The sequence below is a fragment of the Dama dama genome, chromosome 25 (assembly GCF_033118175.1).
Source record: "Dama dama isolate Ldn47 chromosome 25, ASM3311817v1, whole genome shotgun sequence".
In the NCBI taxonomy this organism is placed as follows: domain Eukaryota; kingdom Metazoa; phylum Chordata; class Mammalia; order Artiodactyla; family Cervidae; genus Dama; species Dama dama.
Genome location: NC_083705.1, coordinates 26,559,682 through 26,584,666, shown reverse-complemented (window position 1 = coordinate 26,584,666; position 24,985 = coordinate 26,559,682). Strand labels below are relative to the sequence as shown.

At 42.1% G+C, this 24,985-nt stretch overlaps 1 protein-coding gene across 2 annotated transcripts in view; it reads right to left on the bottom strand.

Annotated features, from left to right (window-relative positions):
• DEPDC1B (DEP domain containing 1B) overlaps nt 1–22,619 on the bottom strand; it is a 94,484-nt gene extending 71,865 nt beyond the window's left edge. For both annotated transcript variants that reach the window (XM_061129749.1, XM_061129750.1), the window contains exons 1-2: nt 22,496–22,619; nt 15,443–15,708 (exon numbers count right to left, since the gene is read on the bottom strand). In XM_061129749.1, the coding sequence (XP_060985732.1) occupies nt 15,443–15,708; nt 22,496–22,543 (314 nt within the window). In that variant the 5' untranslated portion in view covers nt 22,544–22,619. The remainder of the gene's footprint in view (nt 1–15,442; nt 15,709–22,495) is intronic.
• Nucleotides 22,620–24,985: the final 2,366 nt, after the last annotated feature.

Below are 24,985 nucleotides of genomic sequence, written 5' to 3'. Positions count from 1 at the left end.
CCTCTGGGTCTTCCCAGTGCACCAGGCCCGAGCACTTGTCTCATGCATCCCACCTGGGCTGGTGATCTGTTTCACTATAGATAATATACATGCTGTTCTTTCGAAACATCCCACCCTCACCTTCTCCCACAGAGTTCAACAGTCTGTTCTGTACTTCTGTGTCTCTTTTTCTGTTTTGCATATAGGGTTATCATTACCATCTTTCTAAATTCCATATATATGTAAACACGTTTTTTTGATATTGAGTTGTATGAGTTGTTTATATAGTTGGAGTATTAACCCTTTGTCACACATATCATTTGCAAGTATTTTCTCCCATTCAGTAGGATGTCTTCATTTTATCAATGCTTTCCTTTGCTGAACAAAAGCTTTCAAGTTTAATTAGGTCTTATTTGTTTATTTTTTACTGTGTTTTCCTTGCCTCAGGAGACAGATTCAAACAGAACTATTGCTAAGACATGTCAAAGAGTGTACAGCCTATGGTTTCTTCTAGTTTTATAAACAACAGGCACATGAAAAGATGTTCAACTTGGCTAATCATCAGAGTGATGCAAATCAAAACAACAATCAGATCATCATCTCACACCTGTCAAAATGGCTACTGTCAAAAAGGCAACAAATATAAATGCTATAAATATAATATAAAATTATAAATATAAACATAAATGCTATTGAGGATGTGGAGAAAAGGGAACCCTACACACTACTGGTAGGAATTTAAACTGGTATAGCCACTACAGAAAACAGTACGGAGTGTCCTCCAAAAACCAAAAATAGAGCTACCAAATGACCTAGTAATTCCACTCCTGGGTATATCTCTGAAGAAAATAAAACCACCAATTCAAGAAGACATATGGGGACTTCCCTGGTGGTCTAGTGGTTAAGAATCCACTTTGCAATGCAGGGGATATGGGTTTGATCCCTGGTCAGAGAACTGAGATCCTGCATGCCCTGGAGCAATTAAGCCCGAGCACCACAACTAGAAAGCCTGTGTGCCACAAACAGAAGGTCCTGTGTGACACAACAAAAATCCCACACTCAGCAACTAAGACCCAAGGCAGCCAAATAAATAAATATTTTAAAAAGGAAAATACATGCACCCCAATGTTCACAATGCTGTTCAGTCCTGTTCAACTCTTTGCAATCTCATGAACTGCAGCATTCCAGGCTTCCCTGTCCTTCACCATTCCCAGGAGTTTGCGCAAACTCATGTCCATTGAGTCAGTGATGCCATCCAACCATCTCAGAGCAGCATCATTTACAACAGACAAGACATGGAAGCAACCTAAGTGTCCATCAACAGGTGAATGGCTAAAAAAGATGTGGTATATATATACAGGGGAATATTATCCAGTCATTAAAAATGAAATTTTGCCATCTGCAACAGCATGGTTGGATCTGGAGGGTATTATGCTTAGCAAAATAAGTCAAACAGAGAAAGACAAATACTGTCTGTTTTCATGTACATGTAGAATCTTAATAAAAAAGAATGAATATAACCTATATAGTTTAATACCATAAAAGCATTTTTCTTCCTTAAGATTTTCTTACCATTTTGTTTTCTTTACCTTATTTCATTGTAAGAATACAGAGTATGATACATAACATACAACATATGTGTTAACTGACAGTTAATTATCATCAATAAGGCATCCAGTCAACAGTAGGCTCTCAGTACTTAAATTTGGGGGGGAAATCAAAAGTTAGACTCAGATTTTGAACTGTGCAGGAGGTCTGCACTCCTAACCCCGACATTGTTCAAGGGTCAACTCTATTTTGTTTCAAGGTCAACTGTATTGAGAACTACTATTCAATCTACCTTCTCTGACTGAAAAGAGCTTTCTCCCCATCTGAAATGGGAGCATTCAGTGAGTCAAGCACCTTTGATTTTTCTAGATTCCACTGTTCCATTCCCTACTAATGACACATCATTCCCTATTAATGATAATAACTGGGCATCATAAATTCATAGAAAAGAAATCTGGGCAAGGATTTAAAAAGAAAAAATTTCAAGAGCAAGTCCATGAAGACCAAGTGGATAAAACAAACAAATATAAAGGGAAGGGATATAAAGTAACCTGACAGGGAACATGTAGCTATGACCAAAAATGAAGGCCCAAGATAGAAAAAATAAATCACAAATTTAAAATTCGCATGAGTTAATCACCAAAAGCCTAAAAAAGGACATTACAAAAGTTTATCAGTTACTAGGAGTTGCCTTTTGTGAGTCAGGACAACCCAGTTCAACCTTCTGTGTAACACACCCTACTGGCATCTTTTACATCCAAAGATAGCAATGATAATGTAACCTCAGACTAAGCAAGACTAATACAGAACTTTCAGCCCTCGGGCCACGTGTAACCATTCTTCTTAGTAAGACTCTGCAACTGCGCAGCAGGGATCCTGGGCTCCATGTCCAAGTCTGGCAGCTTCAGGCCAATCTGATCCAGGGCTGGCTCTCAGGCACACAGAAAGTATGGCACTATTTCCTAGGCCCAGAAAGCTGCCCCAGTTTTGTCACTTCCATAGGCACTGCTTGTTATATCAGTCTGAGTCTGGAAAACTGGGATCAGAAAATTTTAAAAATTTTAAAGGCTGGGACAAGGGAGAAAAGAAAGTCCCCCTGCACACACAGTAGGACCACAAGTGACAGGTGAGTGTGAAAAGTCGCCACTAGCACCATGGTGACTCGTCCTTGCTCCCGCAAGCCACCACTGCCAGCACAAGAAATTCTAAGCTGTCTGAAGTCCTAGGGAAAATGCCAAGGGCCAAGGCACGAGGCATGCGTGCACGCCAACCACTCGGGGCAGGGAGACAGCAGCTCACACGCCCAGGCTTCCACTAGGGGCCGGGGTGGGGCGGGGACTGTCTCCCACCAAAGCTCACACAAACAAGGACTCCCGCAAGATAAAAAAGGAGTTTAGAATGTGTGGCAGCAAAAAAAAGTCAAATGTCTACTGCATATTTTCCCATATTACTCCACAACTATGACAGCACTACCTGGACATTCATTCTTGACCCGTGTGGGAGGTATGGGGACAGACACCCTGAGATGCTCATCCAGTACCTGAGATCCCTGAGCCCTTGATACAGGAAAGAGAAACAGCCATTCCGAAGACTCAGACGCCCCCTGAACACTGTAGGTGCTTGAAGAACTACAAGGTATGATGATTGACAGTTGCCTTGAAAAGGACTTCTGTTACATTCCAGTCATCAGTAAAAGAAAACGCTAAATATTCACAAAGATTCTAAATGAAAACAATGATTTCAGACTAATGGATAACACGTTTAAAAAGTATCAGACTTCAGGCAAGCCTGAAGGTCTACAGAGCAGTTAGGGGCTTGTTTGGAATTTGGCTATAAAATAAGGGTCCTTCCTTCCTTTTCAACCACATGGCTGGCATTCTCATCTGGGCAACACCCGCCCCCACCACAGTCACCTGAAAACCTCACCAGTTTCTCTGCCTTAAAAATGTATTACTACTATTCAATTAACTCTATTCTAGAACACAGACTTCATTTCTACTCAAAGCATGGGCCTTGGCTGCTTTTTCCTTTTACTTAAACGTCAACACCAAGCCAGGTGTTTAAGAAACATCACCAAATTTAGCCCTATGACTTCCTACTAATAAAACTCCTTCCTCCCTCTTCTCCTAGTAAAGCTGCCTAAGGCACACCTGACTGAGAGCTGTGGTCGTACCAGCCCTGTCTCCTGTAATACCCGCCCCCTCCCTTTCCCATCTGATCATCCAGAACCTATCCCATTTTCAGGACGCAGACAGATGTCCTCCACCCGCTCCTCCAGGAGGCTGCACAACTTCCATCCACACTGACTGGCTCACAGACTCTTCCTGCGTTGACCAGGCAGACAACAAAACCATGATACAATCTGGTAGGATGTAGAGAAGTGATGGAAAAGGTGGCAACTGGGGCGGGGGCGGGCAGGATTTTCTCTTCTAAAGACTTGCAGGGTCACAAATGTTAAGACCCTGTGTTAGAAGCTAATTAGGTGCCTGTAGGAAAGGCAACTGGATGGAGAGCTTGTCTTTTTCTCTACTCTATTCAGTTCCATATTGATTTATTCCAGGTCTATTATCACACTGTTTAGCCCCATGGCATTTTAGTTTCTGATAAAGCGAAAAGTCCTGTCCAAGATTTTTTGGCTACTTCTGTGCCTTTTCTCTACTGAATGAGTTTTTACTCTTGTCAACTGAAACAATAACTCTCAGAAACTACTGAGAGACTGCTCCAAAGAGGTAAGGGGAGAGCCAAGATATAGGAGTTTTACGACAAAGTCCAGATAGTGAGAATGATGAAAGATTACTGTTAATTAAAGAGAATCACATATCTCAAATTAATGAACTTAGCACTTTTATGTATATAGGAAGATGCAAGAGTCTGGGTTTATGGAACTCACTCCTCTGATATGCACCTCAGCTACCTGGGACCAGCATCCTCTGCTTTCTCATCCTGAGTCTAAATGGCTGCAACATCCTCTGTTTACTGACAATGGCAGGAGGCCTTCTTAATCCATAGAAGCAAGTGGGATAACAGTGTGGAGCAGAGGTACCTAAAAGAACTCATTCCGTCCCTGATGCTGGGAAAGACTGAGGGCAGGAGGAGAAGGGGGTGATAGAGGAAGAGATGGTTGGATGACATCATCAACTCAACGGACATGAGTTTGAGCAAGCTTCAGGAAATGAAGGACAGGGAAGCCTAGCATGCAGGAGTCCATGCGGTTGCAAAGACTCAGGCATAACTTAGCAACTCAACAACTGTCATTGTAAACTTTCACACAATAGGATTTATCCCTGTTTTACTGCTATGATTTAAAAAACTGAAAATAAAAGCAATATACATTCTATGAGTAATATTAAGAAGAGAGAAAATAATTTGTGCTGTCTTTAAGCCTTCTATCCAGAAATAGCTACTGTTAACATTGTGACTTTTCTATATTTTTTTCCTAAAGCTGGAAAAAAGAAACAATAAAGTATCTTCTGATCTGCTCTTCCCCCTCTACTGCTATTATGCATTTGAAAGTTATTTAACTTCTTCTCATCCAGGTCAAACTGGAATTTAGGGTATAAAAAGCCAATACAACTTAAGAATAAATAATAAAATTAAGAAAGATTCACTGCAAGTTCAAGACTTGAACCCCACCTTGGGGACGAAAAGTAGAAGGGAGATTTTCCCTGAATATGCCTTGTCTAACTCAATGAAACTATGAGCCATGCCATGTAGGGCCACCCAAGACGGATGGGTCATAGTGGAGAGTTCTAATAAAACGTGGTTCACAGGAGAAGGGAATGGCAAACCACTTCAGTATTCTTGCCTTAAGAACCCCATGAACAGTATGAAAAGGCAAAAGACATGATACTGACAGACCACAGGTAGGTGCCCAATATGCTACTGGAGAAGAGTGGAGAAATAACTCCAGAAAGAATGAAGAGGCAGAGCCAAAGCAAAAACAACACCCAGTTGTGGATGTGACTGGTGATAGAGGTAAAGTCCAATGCTGTAAAGAGCAATATTGCATAGGAGCCTGGAATGTTAGATCCATGAAACAAAGTAAATTAGAAGTAGTCAAATAGGAGATGGCAAGAGTGAACATAGACATTTTAGGAATGAGTGAACTAAAAATGGACTGGAATGGGCAAATTTAATTCATATGACCATTATATCTACTACTGTGGGCAAGAATCCCTTAGAAGAAATGGAGTAGCCATCATAGTCAACAAAAGAGACCAAAATGCAGTACTTGGGTACAATATCAAAAACAACAAAATGATCTTTGTTCGTTTCCAAGGCAAACCATTCAATATCACAGTAATCCATGTCTATGCCTTGACCAGTAATGCTGAAGAAGCTGAAACTGAATGGTTCTAAGAGGACTGACAAGACCCTCTAGAATTAACACCCAAAAAAGATGTCCTTTTCATCACAGGGGATTGGAATGCAAAAGTAGGAAGTCAAGAGATACATGGAGTAACAGGCAAATTTGGCCTTGGAGTACAAAATGAAGCAGGGCAAAAGATTTTTTGCCAAGAGAACACACTGGTCATAGCAAACACCCTCTTCCAACAACACAAGAGAAGACTCTACACATGGACATCACCAGATGGTCAGACTGATTATATTCTTTGCAACCAAAGATGGAGAAGGTCTATACAGCCAGCAAAAACAAGACGGGGAGCTGTCTGTGGCTCAGATCATGAACTGCTTAATGCCAAATTCAGACTTGAAGAAAGTAGCGAAAACCACTAGACCATTCAGGTATGACCTAAATCAAATCCCTTACGATTATACAGTGGAAGTGACAAATAGATTCAAGAGATTAGATCTGACAGACAGAGTGCCTGAAGAACTATGGACGGAGGTTTGTGGCATTGTACAGGAGGCAGGGATCCAGACCATCCCCAAGGAAAAGAAATGCAAAAAGGCAAAATGGTTGTCTGAGGAGGCCTTACAAAGAGCTGAGAAAAGAAGAGAAGCTAAAGGTAAAGGAGAAAAGGAAAGATATACCCATTTGAATGCAGAGTTGCAGAGAATAGCAAGGAAAGTTAAGAAAGCCTTCCTCAGTGATCAATGCAAAGAAATAGAGGAAAACAATAGAATGGGAAAGACTAAAGATCTCTTCAAGAGAATCAGAGATACCAAAGGAACATTTCATGCAAAGATGGGCACAATAAAGGACAGAAATGGTATGAACCTAACAGAAGCAGAAGATATTAAGAGGAGGTGGAAAGAATACATAGGAAGAACTATACAAAAAAGATCTTCATGACCTAGATAACCACGATGGTGTGATCATTCACCTAGAGCCAGACATCCTAGAATGGAAAGTCAAGTGGGCTTTAGGAAGCATCACTACAAACAAAGCTAGTGGAGGTGATGGAATTCCAGTTGAGCTATTTCAAGTCCTAAAAGATGACACTGTGAAAGTGCTGCACTCAGTATGTCAGCAAATCTGGAAAACTCAGCAATGGACACAGGACTGGAAAAGATCAGTTTTCATTCCAATTCCAAAGAAGGGCAATGCCAAAGAATGTTCAAACTACCACACGATTGTACTCATCTCACACTCCAGCAAAGTAATGCTCAAAATTCTCCAAGCCAGGCTTCAACAGTATGTGAGCCGTGAACTTTCAGATGTTCAAGCTGGATTTAAAAAAGGCAGAGGAACCAGAGATCAAATTGCCAACATCCGTTGGATCATCAAAAAAGCAAGAGAGTTCCAGAAAAACATCTACTTCTGCTTTATTGATCATGCCAAAGCCTTTGACTGTGTCAATGACAACAGAGTGTGGAAAATTCTTCAAGAGACATGAATATCAGACCACCTTATCTACTTCCTGAGAAATCTGTATGCAGGTCAAGAAGCAAGTTAGAACTGGACATGGAACAACGGACTGGTTCCAAATTGGGAAAGGAGTATGTCAAGGCTGTATATTGTCACCCTGCTTATTTAACTTATGGGCAGAGTACATCATGCAAAATGCTGGACTAGATGAACCACAAGCTGGAATAAAGATTGCCAGGAGAAATATCAATAACCTCAGATACACAGATGAACCACCCTTATGGCAGAAAGTGAAGAGAAAATAAAGAGCCTCTTGATGAAAGTGAAAGAGGAAAGTGAAAAAGCTGGCTGAAAACTCAACATTCAAAAAATTAAGATCATGGCATCCAGCTCCATCATTCCATGACAAATAGATGAAGAAACAATGGAAACAGTGACAGACTTTATTTTCTTGGGCTCCAAAATCACTGCAGATGGTGACTGCAGCCATGAAATTAAAAGACGCTTGCTCCTTGGAAGAAAAGCTATGACCAACCTAGACAGCATATTAAAAAGCATATTACTTTGCCAACAAAGGTCCATGGAGTCAAAGCTGTGGTTTTTCCAGTGGTCATGTATGGATGTCAGAGTTGGACTACAAAGAAAGCTGAGTGCAGAAGAATTGATGCTTTTGAACTGTGGTGTTGGAGAAGACTCTTGAGAGCCCCTTGGACTGCAAGGAGATCCAACCAGTCCATCCTGAAGGAGATCAGTCCTGAACATTCATTGGAAGGACTGACGCTAAAGTTCCAATACTTGGGCCACCTGATGCAAAAGAACTGACTCATTGGAAAAGACCCTGATGCTGGGCAAGATTGAAGGCAAGAGTAGAAGGGGATGACAGAGGATGAGATGGTTAGATGACATCACAGACTCAATGGACCTGAGTTTGAGCAAGCTCTGGGAGTTGCTGATGGACAGGGAAGCCTGTCCATGGCATACTGCAGTCCATGAGACCGCAAAGAATCGGACACAACCGAGCAACTGAACTGAACTGAGCATCCAGGTCAAACTGTAATTTAGGGTATAAAAAAACCAACACAACTTTAGAATAAATAATAAAAGTAAGAAAGATTCAGTGCAAGTTCAAGGCTTGAACCCCACCTTGGGAAAGCAAAGTAGAAGGGAGATTCTCACTGAATATACTCTCTGTGTTGTGCTCAGTCACTTCAGTCGTGTCCGACTCTCTGCGATCCCACGGACTGTAGCCCACCAGGCTCCTCTGTCCATGGGATTCTCCAGGCAAGAACACTGGAGTGGGTTACCATGCCCTCCTCGAATATACTCTTTGGTACTTTGTAAATTTTGAATCAGAGGAATGCATTACCTTCACAAAATATACAAAATTGAAAAATAAAAATGAGAAAAAATTTTTCAGTGACTGAAAACATAATGCTAGTCAAACAAAATAGCTATGTTAACCCAAGGACTGTCAGTGCAGTGCCTCTAATTTTTTGGTTAAACTCAATACTGCCTTGTTTCTGCCACTTATCTTTTTCATACATGTATACTCTCTCTCAAGAGAGACTGCAAAACTGAGGAGAAAAAGAATGTCATATTTATTTCTTATCTTCTTCATCACCTAAGCACTGGAAAACCCCTGTGATAAGTACTCAATATTTGGAATAATGAAAGTTTAGAATGGAAAAAGACCTTAAAGATCTATTTCAGGGGCTTCCCTGATGATCCAGTGATTAAGAATCTGCCTTGCAATGCAAGGAACACCGGTTTGATCCCTGGTCTGGGAAGATCGCCTTCCTTGGTGGCACAGCTGATAAAGAATCTGCCTGCCAATGCAGGAGAGGTGGGTTCGATCCCTGGGACAGGAAGATCCCCTGGAGTAAAAAATGGCAACCCACTCTAGTATTCCGGGAAATCCAATGGACAGAGGAGCCTGGCATGCTACAGTCCACGGGGCTGCAAAGAGTTGGACACAAGTGAGCACACACGCACACACACGGGGATGATCCCACAGGCTGTGGGACAACTAAGCCCGTGTGCCAACTACTGAAGCCTGTGCACCCTAGAGTCCACACTCCACAGCAAGAGAAGCCACAGCAATGAGGATCCCATGCAGGAAAACTAGAGTAGCCTCCACTCACTGCAACAAAGAAAGCCTGTGCATGGCAACAGTGACCAGTACAGCCAAAATAAAGAAAGAAATATGCTTGAAGAACTAGTCCCAGTCCTGTCATTTTACAGATGAAAAAACTGATGCATATGAAAGGTACAAAATTTATCTAGCCATCACAGGATAAGAACACAAGACTTGAGGAAATGAATAAAAAGAAAAGAAAAACAAAATCACAATCACAATTTTGAAATTGACTATAAGAACAAAAGGTGTCCACTAGAGGGAGCCAATAGTCCATTAACGTGAAGAAGTTCCTATCTGCCCCTTCAAAAGACACTGTTGTTTAGTCACTAAGTAGAGTCATGGCCGACTCTTTATTGACCCCAAGGACAGCAGCCCGCCAGGCTCCTCTGTCCATATGGTAACAATGAAGACTTTTTTCCAGGCCCACAGGGGCATTTGGATTTCTTTCACTAGAGGTAACAAATACAGACTTTTCAAATCTCCAGTATTTAAAAAATGTTATTAGCATATAGCAAAATTGATCATTTTTTCCATTGTGTGTATGTATGTGTATAATGCTCTATATGTCAATAGACACTTGTGTAACCACCATCCCAATTAGGAAACATTTCCATCATTCACCAAAAAACCTCTCTCCTGCTCTGACTGTATAGTCATACCCCCTACTGCAGCCGATATACATAGCAACATTCCATACAGATGTTTAGTGTTTTATCCACTCACCCATGGAGGAACAGCTGAGTTAATGGAGCAGCTATAAACATTCACATGCAAGTTTCTGTGTGAACATAAGTTTTCATTTCTCTAGGGTAAATGCTCTGGAGCAGAATATGGAGTCATATGTAAGTAATACATGTTTAATTTGAAAGGAGACTGAAAAATTGTTTTCCAAAGTGACTTTGTTTTTCAAAGTGTTTACCAACCTAGGCTTCCCACCATCAATGGATGAGATTTCCAATTGTTCTGCACCCACTAGATTCTGGCATTATCAGTATTCTTATTTTAGCCATTCTACTAAATATATAGAAGTATCTCACCAGGGTTTTAATTTGCATTTCCCTAGTGCTAATGAGGAAGTGTCCTTTCAAATCTATTTTTTGAGTTGTTTTTTCACAGTTGAGTTTTGCAAATTTTTTATATATTCTTGATATTAGTCCACTTATATGTGGTTTACAAATATTTTCTCCCCAATAGTCGCCAGTTTTCTCATCCTCTCACTAGTGCCTTTCACACAGCAAAAGTTTTTAATTTTGATGAAATCCAATTTATCATGTTTTTTCTTTTATAAATCATGCTTTTGATGTCATGTCTAAAAGCTCCTTGTCTAACCCTTCAGTATAAAGATTTTCTCCTGTTTTTCTAAAATTTTCATAGTTTTACACTGAAATCTACAATTCACTTTGAATGAATTTTTGTATAAAAAAATGAGGTTTAGGTGGAGCTTCATTTTTTAGCATGTAGATGAACAGATTTTTCCAATGTTATGACTGCCGGTGGTATAGTGGTAAGTACAGTTACCTTCCAAATGTTCCAACGTCATTTACCAAAAAGACTGATCTCTTTCTTTAAAGGAGTTTTTGCATCTTCATCAAAAATCAATTGGCCATATTCATAAGTGTGTTTCTGGACTCGACTCTGTTTCACTGATCCAGGCATCCATGTACCCCTTCACCAATACCAGTCTTCATTACTGTGGTTTATATGGTAAGTTTTGAAACTACATAGCATGATTCCTATTTTTTAAATTAAGAACTGTGAAATTTACATTCAAGAAAGCTGATAAAATCTACGTAACAAATTTTAGGTTCAAATTAAAATACACAAGTTGGAAATAAGCCAGAAAAAAAAAAAGCAAATATAAGGGAAAAGACAGAAAGAAAAGGAGAAACTAAGTAGAAGAAAAAGAAAAGGGGAAAGAATTGGGAATGTGAGATGATACACATAAAGAGACAGAAACAGAGGGACGAAAAAAAAAAAGGAACAGGAATAAGTAGAATAAAAAGAAAATGGTTCCCTACACATCAGATCAAAGCATCCCTGGTGGCTCTGTGGTAAAGAACTGCCTGCCAATGCAGGAGACAAGGGTTCAATCCCTGGGTCAGGCAGATCCCCTGAAATGGCAACCCACTCCAGTATTCTTGTCTGGGAAATCCCATGGACAGAGAAGCCTGGTGGGCTATATAGACCATGGGGTCGCAAAGAGTCAGACACGACTTAGCAACTAAACAACACCACATTAGCTCACACACACTACACGGGAACTAGTGAATTCCTCTCTGTAAACTGTGAGCACCATCCAGTTACAACTGCATCCCGGAGCTAGCACTGGTAATGAGAGCAGGGCAAGGGGCAGGTGGAGGCTCCAGATCAAAGGACCTATTCCGCTAAAAATCTAAAACAGACCAAATGCTCTCCTTATTAAATAGTCCAAAACAAGCGATGATCACAGTATACACTTCTATTTTTATATAACCCACTACATTCAGTTCAGTCGCTCAGTCCTGTCTGACTCTTTGCGACCCCATGGACTGCAGCACACCAGGCTTCCCTGTCCATCACCATCTCCTGGAGCTTGCTCAAACTCATGTCCATCCAGTCGGTGATACCATCCAACCATCTCATTCTCTGTCATCCCCTTCTCCTCCTGCCTTCAATCTTTCCCAGCATCAGGGTCTTCTCTAAGGAGTCAGTTCTGGCCAGGTGGCCAAAGTATTGGAGCTTCAGTATCAGTCCTTCCAATGAATATTCAGGACTGATATCCTTTAGGAATGACAGGTTTGATCTCCCTGCAAACCAAGGGACTCTCAAGAGTCTTCTCCAACACCACAGTTCAAAAGCATCAATTCTTTGGTGCTCAGCCTTCTTTATGGTCCAACTCTCACATCCATACATGACTGCTGGAAAAACCATAGCTATGACTAGATGGACCTTTGTTGGCATTAGGTTCAAATAATCCCACGTAACCATTTGTTCACATACACAAATGGGTAATTCAGGGATCGGCATGGAATTTCCTGGTGTTATGTTTAGATGTTTCAAAGAGACAAGTGTCTGGTTCTCTGAGGATGAAATATCCACTCTGTCTACTTCACAGGGTTGTCATGAAGATCAAATGAGATCATAAAGCGAAACTGCTACATAAACTGAAATTTCTCATAAAAATACAAGGTAGTGCAGGTTCTCTTCATCTGAAGTCGAGGGCCACAAAGCTTGGTTAGACACAAATGATAGCATCTTGTCTGGCTGGACGATGATGACCCTATGATGACCCCGATGACTATGATGTAATTGTCTTTACCGGTAGCAAATCTAGCCACTCTTTCTAGTCATCAGTGTTACTAACAGCAAAGAAGTGGTTCAGTAAATAGCTCTGGACCTTTCTCTGCAACATCTCTGATTGTTAGGGACATTCTCATATTAGGATCTTATTTTCCTTTTTTACACACAAAAATTCACTATTTCCTATTTTCTATACTTAACTCTTAGATTCTTGAAAAATAAAATCATAGTTAACACATGTGAATGCAATCACACAATAAATACATTTTTTAAACTAGAAATAAGATTTAATACACTACAAAGTAAAAACATAACTCATCATTTCTGTTATAAAATTCTGCTCTGTGTGTGTGTGTAATTTCTGCCTTTAAAAAATACTCTGTCTTTATATTTCATGTTGCTTTCTGTAACCCAGACCCAGGCAACCACCCATCCCCTACATTTACATAAGTATTTCAGCTGATAATGTTTACCTTACCGCCTCTATTTGAGAAGACAGTTGATCATTCAACATGTATTACACAGTACTTAACACATCTCTAGAATTCTGTGAATACATGAACACATGTTGACTACACCAACTATTTCTTATTTACTATTCTGTGTTTTCTCATTCAGTCCTTAAATTAGTTCACAAGCTAGTCAACCTCATGCCGTGGAAATGGAGGCAGTCAAGCACAACACAAGAACACAGGCCTCAGATGCAGAGCCCTCAGTTCAAATTCTCTTTTACTACCACCTGAGTGACTGTGGACAAGTTGGTACCTTTGGTCTCATTAATTTCCTTATTTTTAAGATTAGATAAGAGACATCTGCAGGTGCCGAGATAAATGATGACTATGCAGTGACTCTGGCCCATCACAGGTGCTCCACAATGCTAGTTCCTTTCTTTTAAGAACTCTCAGCTACCCATTCCAACTTTGACACTACTTATAGAGGCTCCTCCTCCACAAAGCTTGATATTTAAAAGCATTGTAGGAATTTATCTTATAGATTCTTCACCTATTTTTCAAATCTAATATGCCTCGAGCTCCTAATGTCCCTCATGGGCTCTCATTACGATTTGGCAGTGGTACTATTCGACCACAAGGAGCAGGTGGACACTGCGCAGGGAGGGCAACCTGTCCCCAATCCTCCCTGGGGCACTGGCAAGTCAGCATATCATCACGAGCTGTACGCTCAGTCCTGGAAGCTGCCTCGTGCCAACAGGTGCCTCTACACTCCTGAGTGAGCTCTCAACTCAAGGCACTTTATTTTTTAAAGGACAAATGATTAAGTCTTCATATTGAGGTGAAACCTGCTCTGACAGTCACTGCTCGGGGGCGGCGCTGGCTCCTAGAACAGGCTTCTGTTTTACTCGCCTGGCATCTCTGAAAGCCTCATGGGACTCAATGGCTGGTACCCAATCTAAGGTCACAATAAAAGAGACTTCAAGTTACTCCTCCAGACAACCTTCTAGAAGTGTGAGTTAACTCTTGATGGGGTACAAGCAATTATAGCTTCCCAAGAGAAACAATCACTTAAGCATTCCCAATGAAGTATGTCATGTGGAACCAGGGCTAGAGTTTCCACTGCCTGATACTAATATGCACTATGGTCTCAGAACAGGCTAATATCATCCAAGATTCTAATTAAAAGTTGGATAAGCAAGCCAGAAATAACTGCCAAGTGGAGAGACAACTAATTGCCCAGCTGACAATCCTGATGCCTAGAAGGGGAGATTGCTGATGACATTCCATGAGGAAGTCAGAGCCTAAACATACACACTGCTGGGTGTTAGCCTGAGTGCTGGTGACCCCCCTCCACTTGCTCTGCAGCCTTTCCTCAGCAGCTAGTCCCCAAAGGAACCGACAACGTGACTCAGGCAGGGAACAGGCACGCTTTCTCTGCTCAAAGCCAGGCGTCCCAGTGGCCCCCAAATGCCCCACTGAACGTGCTATAAGAGCATTCCTTATTCTTCTATTGGAGTAAACGACAGCAGATATTAAGGGCTCGCCATCTTCATTTCTTCCTTTAATCCCTCACAGGTTCTTGGTGCTCTGGTAGCCCTCTCTGTAGATAACTCAACGATTCCTCTTTTCATTCCTCTTTAAGTATTCCCTCATTTCCTGAATCGCAGGCAGGCCCTCTCCACTTCCAGGAATAAACCAGCCTAGCGTGCGATGAGAAGGGCAGTGTCAACAGAGGGACGTCCTTGCCCTCAGATTATCGCATAGTAAGTAAGCAATCACAGAGGAGCACTGAAACGCGGGGGGAGGCAGCCACGCACTGCAGAGTTAATCTGAGACATGGGGGAGTTCCAGCACAATTCCTCATGATGAGCCTGAGCTCTGCCTGGAGATCAGACACCTCTGCCACGAAACCCTGAACACACACCCTCACATTGCTCAGAAAGGTGCAAGCCAGAGCTACTGTTTCACCCTCTCAGATTCCCCAGGAGAGGCACTCTACTATAGCCATCCTTCCAGGTTATAAGAAGGCACGAAAAGGTTCCATTACTGAAAGCCACTGCGACAAAAGACTACTTACGGGTGCTCTATGAAGCCAAGAACAAGCGCAATCAGTTCTCTCATAGCGACAGATGCAGTTCTCCACCCAACAAATCACAAGTACAAGCACCCCTCCCGGGGACAAGGCAAGTTCTCTCACAGGAGGAATTTCATCAGACTGACCAGATCCACGTGTGCTCCCCATGCTCTTCCGCATCAGGGCTGACATGCCATTACCTGTACAAGTGACGGTTGTCCTCGAAGTCTTCCTGGCCCCATTTTCCCTTGATGTCTTCAATAACGTGGTTCTTCAGGAATTTTTTAAGCAGCTGGACCGTTTGTTTGCGGGTCACTTCGGGGCCAAAGTTTTGGCTGCACCTCAGCAGCTCGTGTAGCCAATCCACAGCTTCAGTCGCTGTGAAGCAATGCTCGTAACTTTTGAAACGACAGCGATGTTTCCGTAATGGCATCTTGGCGCGAAAAAGTTCAACTGTTTCATTCCACTTGGGGCAAAAATGGAGGAAAGCATTTAGTAAATTTTTTAAAATGTTACTGCATCCTAAATATTAGGACAACAAATGCAGTTTTTCCATTTAAAAGACTGCCTCAATAACAGAAGCAGTCCAAGTTTTTTTTCTATTTACGACCTTTAAATGCTAAAGTAACCTTATAAACAAATACATTTATTCATTCAATAAATATTTACTGGAAATGTTGTCATCAAGTTGTCCTTGATGTGAACTTAATGGATTTTTATGTTAATGAGAAATACATGAACAAAACTAATAGTAAAAACTGAGGCCATAATTCAATTCTTGGAGTCCTACATTTAATATAACTACCTCATTCAGCAAGTACTTACTGATTATTACACGAGGCATTGTATGGGGAGAGGAAAAAAGAGATACATAAAATATAGTGCCTGGTGTCAAAGAATATTTAAAAATTCTGCAGAATACTATCCTATAAAAAAAAAAGAAAAGAAAAAATTCTAGCGATTTCCCTGGCAGTCCAGAGGTTAGGACTCCAAGCTTCCAATACAGGGGCCAAGGGTTTGATCCCTGGCCAGGGAACTAAGATTCCACATGCCACATGATGCAGCCAAATTTAAAAAGGAAAAAAAAAATTTTAATCTAGATATTCAAGCCATTATCAGCCATCCCAAAATTAAATGAAATGTTCACATGTGATGTTCTTCCTACATAATTACTCCACTTCCTTAGGACCCTTGTCATCCCGCCAGTCCTACAAGTTCTGAAAACTCAGTCTTACTCTTACTACCATTCTCTTCTTTCATGCTCCTCTTTTAAGTCTATTAATTTACAGACTCTGAACCTTATTTTTTACCTACCTTTCCTACTGAAATCAGTTCTTCCTTTTTCTTTCAACGATAGTCCTGACCTTAACATATTCTTTTTATTTTGCCCAACACTGTAACCTTGTTTTCGCCTCTTCTGCGTTTCTCTCCATACTCTCCGCTGCCCAATCACCTCTGCGCCTGTGGTCCATTTCTCTTCTCCCTTCGATAGCCAGCCTCTCTCAAGCACAGTAACCGTCCCTGAGTACACAACACCAGGTGCGTCAAGGGCCCAGGTCGGGTCTATTCAAGCACGCTCCCTGGACGTGCAGCACAGGGCACAGCAAACACAGCAGGTACTCAACACGCAAACACCTAACTGGTCTTTCCCTTTTCCTGTTTTTATTAAACCACCTCCTAACTTCATGCAATTTAATTCTACTCTGATTCTCAATCATGTCTTCCTCCTGGCCAAATTCAAACATCTTTATGTCCTCTGCATATCAATCTTTCTACTTCATTTGACACTACGATAAGCCATGCTTCAAATTAAGTTGGTCCAGATTTAAAAATTTTTTTTAATTCTTAAAACCACACACAAAAACAATGCAATCTGTAGAGTAAGATAACATATAACCAAAATTTCTAAGACAAAATGAAAAATTCAACTCAAGAAAAGGCATTCAAAAGAAAAATGAAAAAACCACTTAAACAGGCACTTCACATAAAAGAATCTCCAAATTTACCACAGTATATGCAGAGATGTTCAATCTCATGAATTAGCAGTGAAATGCAAATAAATCCGCAATGCAATAATATACATGCCTACAGAAAGACTAAAATGAAAAAGATGGGCAATACTAGGTGCCAATCGGAACATGGAGCAACCAGAAATAATATGCACACTGTATAACCCAGAAATTCCATTCTTAAGTGTGTATATATATGCAGCAGAAGTATGTTAACAAAAAAAAAAAAAACCAAAAGAAGTGTGTTATCCAAAAGCCACACTGTTCAAAATAGCACTATTCTTACTTAATAGATTAAAAACAACCCAAATGTCCATCAACATAAGAATAAACAAATTCATGCAACAGAATAGTGTAAAGTGATGAGAATAAACAAACGATTGCTACATGCAGTAACATAGATGAATAACATAGATAAAATGTAATTGATAACTGTTTTTGCTTCACAATACAAGTCAAATTACAAAACACAACACTGAGTGTTGAAATCAGTCAGTTCAGTCGTTCAGTCGTGTCCAACTCTTTATGACTCCATGGACTGCAGCACGCCAGGCTTCCCTGTCCGTCACCAACTCCCGGAGCTTACTCAAACTCCTGTCCATCAAGTCGGTGATGCCATCCAACCATCTCATCCTCTGTCATCCCCTTCTCCTCTCACCTTCAATCTTGACCAGCTGCTGCTGCTGCTGCTGCTGTTAAGTCGCTTCAGTCGTGTCCAACTCTGTGCGACCCCACAGACAGCAGCCCACCAGGCTCCACCATCCCTGGGATTCTCCAGGCAAGAACACTGGAATGGGTTGCCATTTCCTTCTCCAATGCATGAAAGTGAAAAGTAAAAGTGAAGTCGCTCAGTTGTGTCTGACTCTTAGCGACCCCATGGACTGTAGCCTACCAGGCTCCTCCCTCCATGGGATTTTCCAGGCAAGAGAACTGGAGTGGGGTGTCACTGCCTTCTCCGATCTTTCCCAGCAACAGGGTCTTTTCCAATGAGTCAGCTCATTGGTCAGGTAGCCAAAGTATTGGAGCCTCAGCTTTAGCATCAGTCCTTGGACTGGTTTGATCTCCTTGCAGGGACTCTCAAGAGTCTTCTCCAACACCACAGTTCAAAAGCATCAATTCATTGGCACTCAGCTTTCTTTATAGTCCAACTCTCACATCCATACATGACTACTGGAAAAACCATAGCTTTGACTAGATGGACCTTTGTTGGCAAAGTAATGTCTCTGTTTTTTAATATGCTGTCTAGGTTGGTCATAGCTTTTCTTCCAAGGAGCAAGCAAGTGTCTTTTAATTTCATGGCTGCAATCACCATCTGCAGTGATTCTGGAGCCCAAGAAAATAAAGTCTCACACAGTTTTCACTGTTTTCCCATCTATTTGCCATGAAGTGATGGGACTGGATGCCATGATCTCAGTTTTCTGAGTATTGAAATGTGCTTCCTATTTTTTTCTCTTGAACATTATTCCATTTCTTTACTTCTTAGTATCAAAAATATTATGATAGTGGTGCTATAATACAGCACTGGCCAGGGACTTCAGAGACAAACAAGTGCTAGATAAAGGTGTACTTGCCACACACTGGCAGTGTGAACTTGACCATGTCAGTTCACCACTTTAGGCCTCAATAACATGAGAGTCCCCTTCACAGATCACAGCCTTGTTGTGGCGAAGGGGCTTACATTACTCAATGAAGCTATCAGCCATGCTGTGCAAGGCCATCCAAGACAGACAGGTCAAAGTGAAGAGTTCTGACAAAACGTGGTCCCCTGGAGGAAGGCATGGCAAATCACTCCTGTATTCTTGCCGTAAGAACCCCATGAACAGTACAAAAAAAGACAAAAGATATGACACAAGAAGAGGTGCTCTCCCAGGTCAGAAGGTGTCCCCCTGGGGAAAGGCAGGGCGCAATTACTAATAGCCCTAGGAAGAATGAAAGTGCTGGGCCAAAGCAGAAATGATGCTCAGCTGTGGATGTGTCTGACGGTCAAAGTCAAGTCCAATGCTGTAAAGAACAATATTGCATCCAACTCCAGGAAACAGAGAAGGACAAGGGAGCCCAGCGTGTTGCAGTCTATGGGGTCGCCAAGAGTTGAACACAACTTCACAACTAAACAATAACAACAAAATGAGAGAACTGGAATCTTTAGAGTCGATTCAAACTCTCAGATTCAATGACACCTGTAAGTCTTTTAAAGTTCACCTGTTATATCAGAAGATACATACAACTCAGAATTAAGTTCAAAGAAAGGATTGGTAGATTTATGCTGTTTTCAGAAAAATCAATTTTCTTTCTCATCATTTCTTGTTAACTAGTGTTTACGGAACTATTTAATACGTGGATTACAAAAATGAAAGTTATTTCAGTGAAGATGAGTAAGTTGCTAATTAGCTTCCATATTCACCATGAATTGACTTACAGAGTCTGTCATCTGATTTGGGGCATAGAAATTTACCTAGTCCATAAAATGTTATTTTCAGATAAGACTTTGGTACCTTAGAAAATGGAGCTGTACATGGTTTGAGAAAGTATAGTGAGCCATGAAAGGAGGAAGCAAAGGCCGGCTCATTGTGTACCACTAGGTTTTTCGCAAGCTTTTCTGAAGATTAGGTTGAGTGTAACGGTGGGAGAAGACGGAAATGGTAAACTGGGAACCAGGGAGGCAAACAGATCTGAGGCAGAGAAAGAGGGCTAACTGATTTAACTGATAGAAGCTGTAAAGCACAAATGAATTATACTCAGAGAAACACTTAGAGATTTTACAATGGGGGGAAAGTACCTGTAATGACTACAGAGATCACCAATAAATCAGGAATTCTCACTTTAAAAAAAAAAAAAAAAAAAGCCTATCGCTTTCTGGGTTTTCAAAAATCTGAGTTTAAGTTCAAGATTCTCAAAGAGAATAAAATCGAGAACTGATTGATACTTAGCAAATTCTGGTGAAACTGAGGTGTTTTCATCAATTATTCACATAATTTCGTTTCCTATTTAACTTGATCAGTCTTGGCTAAATGTGACTTGAAAATCATTTCTTGGGAACTGAAAACTTCTGAAGAACAGAATACTTTTCTTCATAAATTCTTTTGATAACACTTTAATGTGACTCAGAATCAAGAATGTCTTTCACATAGGCAGGCTGCATCTATAGAGTTACTTCATACAATTCTGTGAATATGAGATTTAAAAAGTTTCAATTATCATGTAATTTATTTTTTTAGTCTAAAGCTAGAAGAATGAGAACAAGTCGCCCCAAGATCCAGCGTCTCTGTTTCCCCTGTGTAGTGAATAAATTGGCAGTTGTTGTTCAGTCGCCAAGTCACATGGACTGCAGTACACCAGGCTTCCCTGTCCCTCACCATCTTTGGGAGTCTGCCCAAGATCATGTCCATTGAGTCCATGATGCCATTCAACCATCTCATCCACTGCTGTCCTCCTCTCTATCTGCAGTAGGAGAATATTACTTTACCTCCACAAAGGACAGTAAGCTTTTTTGCTTTTTTTGTTTTTTTAAGATTTTTTTTTGATGTGGGCCATTTTTAAAGTCTTTATTGAATTTGTCACAGTGTTGATTCTGCTTTGTTTTTTGTTTGTAGGGTGTAGGGTGTTGTTCTTTTTCCTTTTTTTCGGGAGGGGGGGAGCATGGGGGGCGCCTAAGGCATGTGCGCTCTTAGCTCCCTAACCAGGGAGCAAACCCACAGCCCCTGCATTGGAAGGAAACCTCTTAACCACGGAACAGCCAGGGCAGTCCCAAAGAGAGTCAAATTTCTGAATGTCCCTGATAAAGCACAATCTGTTTCTCATCCCTAAAGATGGACCAACCAATAGCCTTGACCCCAGATGGTTTCAAGTGGTAGAGGCACTGTGACATGGAACTTGATAAGAAAACACTATTTTAAAATAGTCTTGTCCCTGCCACCAGCATCCATACCTCTTAGAGACTACCCCAAAGGAAAACCTAAATTTATATTAATTTTTTTAATGAATAAATCATTATGGGTCATATGTATACCTATGGCTGATTCATATCGATGTTTGATAGAAAACATTAAAATTCTGTAAAGCAATTATCCTTAATTAAAAAATTAATAAATTTAAAAAAAATCATTATGGGTGTCTGAAGTGGATTGTTTGCAAAAATGAGGGCAATAACTTCTTCCATCCTGTTATCTTTTCCTGGATATCCCTTAGGGGTGCAAGGAACAATGAGCCTAATTCTCAAGTTAGCTGTGGCCAGAAGTGGTGACAGTCCAAGGAGTGCAGTCTCTTCCTCCCAAACCACCTTTAAGCTTTCATAAAAAGTCGTCTAAAACCAACCCTGGACATTACCAAAGTATCTCCATTTATTCCATTATGAAATCGCTATAATCACTTGCTTCAGGTCACAAAAAAATCAAGTATGCCTCAGAACTCTGATTATCAATGCTCTTCTCCCAGGAAAAAAAGGCAGCACCCTGGACCACTGGGGTCTGAGAGAGAAAGTGAAGTCGCTCAGTAGTGTCCGACTCTTTGAGACCGCAAGGACTGGAGCCCACCAGGCGCCTCCGTCCATGGGATTTTCCAGACAAGAGTACTGGAGTGGGTTGCCATTTCCTCCTCCAGGGGATCTTTCCAACCCAGGGATCGAACCCGGGCCTCCCGCATTGCAGGCAGACGCTTTACCGTCTGAGCCACCAGGGAAGCTGAAAAGTCTCTTTCAAACCATCCGTCCGGGCCCACCCTTCCCCTTCATTTAGGTGGGTGCTGATAGAAAAAGAAACATCAGGAGCCGGAAACGTGGCCAGAGAGATCCACCTCTGTTTAGGTTACCGTTGCAAAGAACCTCAAGTGTCACCACAAGTGACTCTCAGGATGGACACGCCCTGCCCGTAACGGGCGGCGGGTGGCCCGAAAGTGACGGACTGACTAGATCATCCTCTCCCGGCGGGGGGCGTAGGGTTCCAGAGGATCAGGAAAGGGGAGGAGGGTGCCGTCAAGCTCTTCCGGGCGCTTTAAACCCGGAGTCGCCGTTCACTGGCGAGAACCCAGCCACCGTCTCGGGATCCAAGCTGCGCCCACCCTCGATGGGCTGGGCCCGCGGCCGGGCTAGCCTTTCTTTAAGCACCACCTAGAATTTGGCCTCACAAGCTGAAACACGCCCCGCCTCCAGAACTCGGTCAGACTAGCTCTGGAGAAGCGAGTACTGACGAGTCCACGGTCGGCCCGCAGGCCGGGGGCTCGCTTCGCCCAGACCCCCGCACGCACACTCACCAGCCTGGTGGCCCGGTATGGCCCGGGCCCCACGATGCGGTGCTCCATGCCCCGCACGCCACGGCGGCGACCAGCGCCGATCCCGGAGAGTCCCAGGCGCCGCAGTTTGAATCCCGAGCCCACGCGCTGCAGGCGCTGATTGGGCGGCGCGGCGGCACGTGACGGGAACTGCGGGGCGGGGCTGTCGGGGCTCGAAGGAGGGGCCGGTGGGCGGCTCCTCCCGAACCGCCGGCGGCGGAGCGAACCACAAGCTTGAAACCGACTCGGTTCTAGTGCGTGCCCACGCTTGCCCAGCCCGCGCGCACGTAGAGGGGTCGCTTTGAACTTGTGTATTTCAGAGACCGAAACCCGGCTGGGCTGGATAGACAAAGCCATGTGTACCCTTTCAAGTGCGCGGTTGAACCTAGCGGTTGCGGCTGAGATTGGGAGAAGTGGGTAGTGAAGGGAAGCGAGTGGACTCCCTTTTCAAGCGGAGGGACGTGTGAAAACTAGATAAGAGCACTTGGCCCCAGGGAGTGTCGACAAGTGAAAGAATAAAGAGCTGGAGAAGAGCCCCGTTCAGCTTCCTGTGTTGTTCTTTTGGTAGCGTCCTCTTTCCCTGGAACTTGAGTTCTTTGTTTTTTTGAATCTGACTGAAATTTTCAGTCCTGTGCCACAGGGCTGTGAGGTGTTTTTTGTTTCTCAGGGTTTTCCCCCTAGGACTTGATGATCTGATTTGCAACTGTTCAAAGGGACAATTGAGGTCACCATTCTCTACCTACCACTCGAGTTCAAAGTTCAAATCTGGTCCCCTCAGCGATCATTCAGGATGAGATATAGTAAGGAGACAAGGCAGGGATCAGATGCCCTTGTTCTATTAATACCCTTCCTCCATTTCCTGCATTAGATATGTATTAGCTGCGTTTTAGAAAACCCCCAAAATTCCTAAAATATTACATATTTATTAGTTTTGTAATCAGAAAAAAAAAAAGCAATAAAGATAGTTTTGTATTTCCAATCTTATCAGAACTTTGTGGGGTTTTTGAACTTCTAAATTCCGCAGTGCGAGCTAAGTCGCTTCAGGAGTGTCCCACTCTTTGTGACCCTAAGGACCGTAGCCCACCAGGCTCCTCTGTCCATGGGTTTCCCCAGGCAAGAATACTGGAGTGGGTTGCCCTCCCCTCTTCCGGGGGATCTTCCCAACCCTGGGATTGAACCCACATTTCTTACAACTACCTGCATTGGCAGGAGAATTATTAACCACTAGGACCACTTAGGAAGCCTCCGTAGAAGGGACACCAATGGGGCACGAGAGACAGAAGGAAAAAGGGATTTCAGGGCCCTGTCCATCTGGAAACTGTCATCACTTGCCACAGCGGTGGACTTGGGATCTGATACAAAACATCATGCCCTGCTTCTTGAGCATTTTCCCAAGAGTCCATCATGAGCAAAAGACAAGACAGTTCCTTTTTCTGGAAAGATATATCTCCCCATGATCTATGTATAAAAAGCCACGGTCTTTGTAAATATATAAAAGTCCACAGTCTTTGTAAATGTAGTTTAAATTCAAACTACATAAAGACTGATCATCTCCCAGTCTTTCAGTATCATCAACTGGGAGATTTCTCACCCGCTGTCTGCCCTAAATTGCTTTCTACCTTTCTGACTATGTTCCAGGCACAATGGTCCTCTTTCCATTCAAACCTCATAGTCTCTGCACCATTCCCCTGCTGGTAATGTTCTTGCCCCAGTGCTTTGTAAGACCAGCTGCATCTCACCATTCAGGTCTAAGTTCATATGCTGACTTCACACCTGACTTGTCACTGACATTAAGAAATTCCAAGCTGTGGAGCAACAACAACATAGGCCTCAGTTATTTTGTGGGTTTGGAGGCTGTGTTTCTCAGTAATGCCCCAGGAATTCCTGACTGATATATGCAGTCCTGCTGCTGCCTGAAAGGTGTCCCAGACAGCTGGATGGGTCATTTCGAAAGAACGCCTCTGTTGAAACCCAAGTCATTGCTTACATTTAACTTGAGCCTTTTGGATTGTACTGCAGCTATCTTTAGTTGTATCTGTTAGCATTTAAGCCATCAACACTATTTGTCAAGGTTCTTAGAACTGTCATATCAATGACTTGATTTCCATTGTTATTGGTCTATACTGTCATTGTTCTATTAGGAAATCTTCCCCCAATGCTTGTGCTAACCTTATTCACCTACAGGAACATTATGTTCTTTTGGGTATGGTGAAAAAGAAAGGATAAAAATATATGGAAAACACAAACCCACACTATTTCTTTGAAACTGTTGAACAATATTTTTATTTCAGCATTTTAAAAATAAATGCCCCAGAGAAATAGAGGATTTATACATTCATTTATTCATTTAAACAAATATGTCCGAATACTGACTATATGCCAGGCACTGTTTCAATCACTGAAATACTACTGGAGGTAAAACAAAGTTCTTGTTTCCAAAAGCTGACATCCTAGTGGAGGAAGGGATGAAAA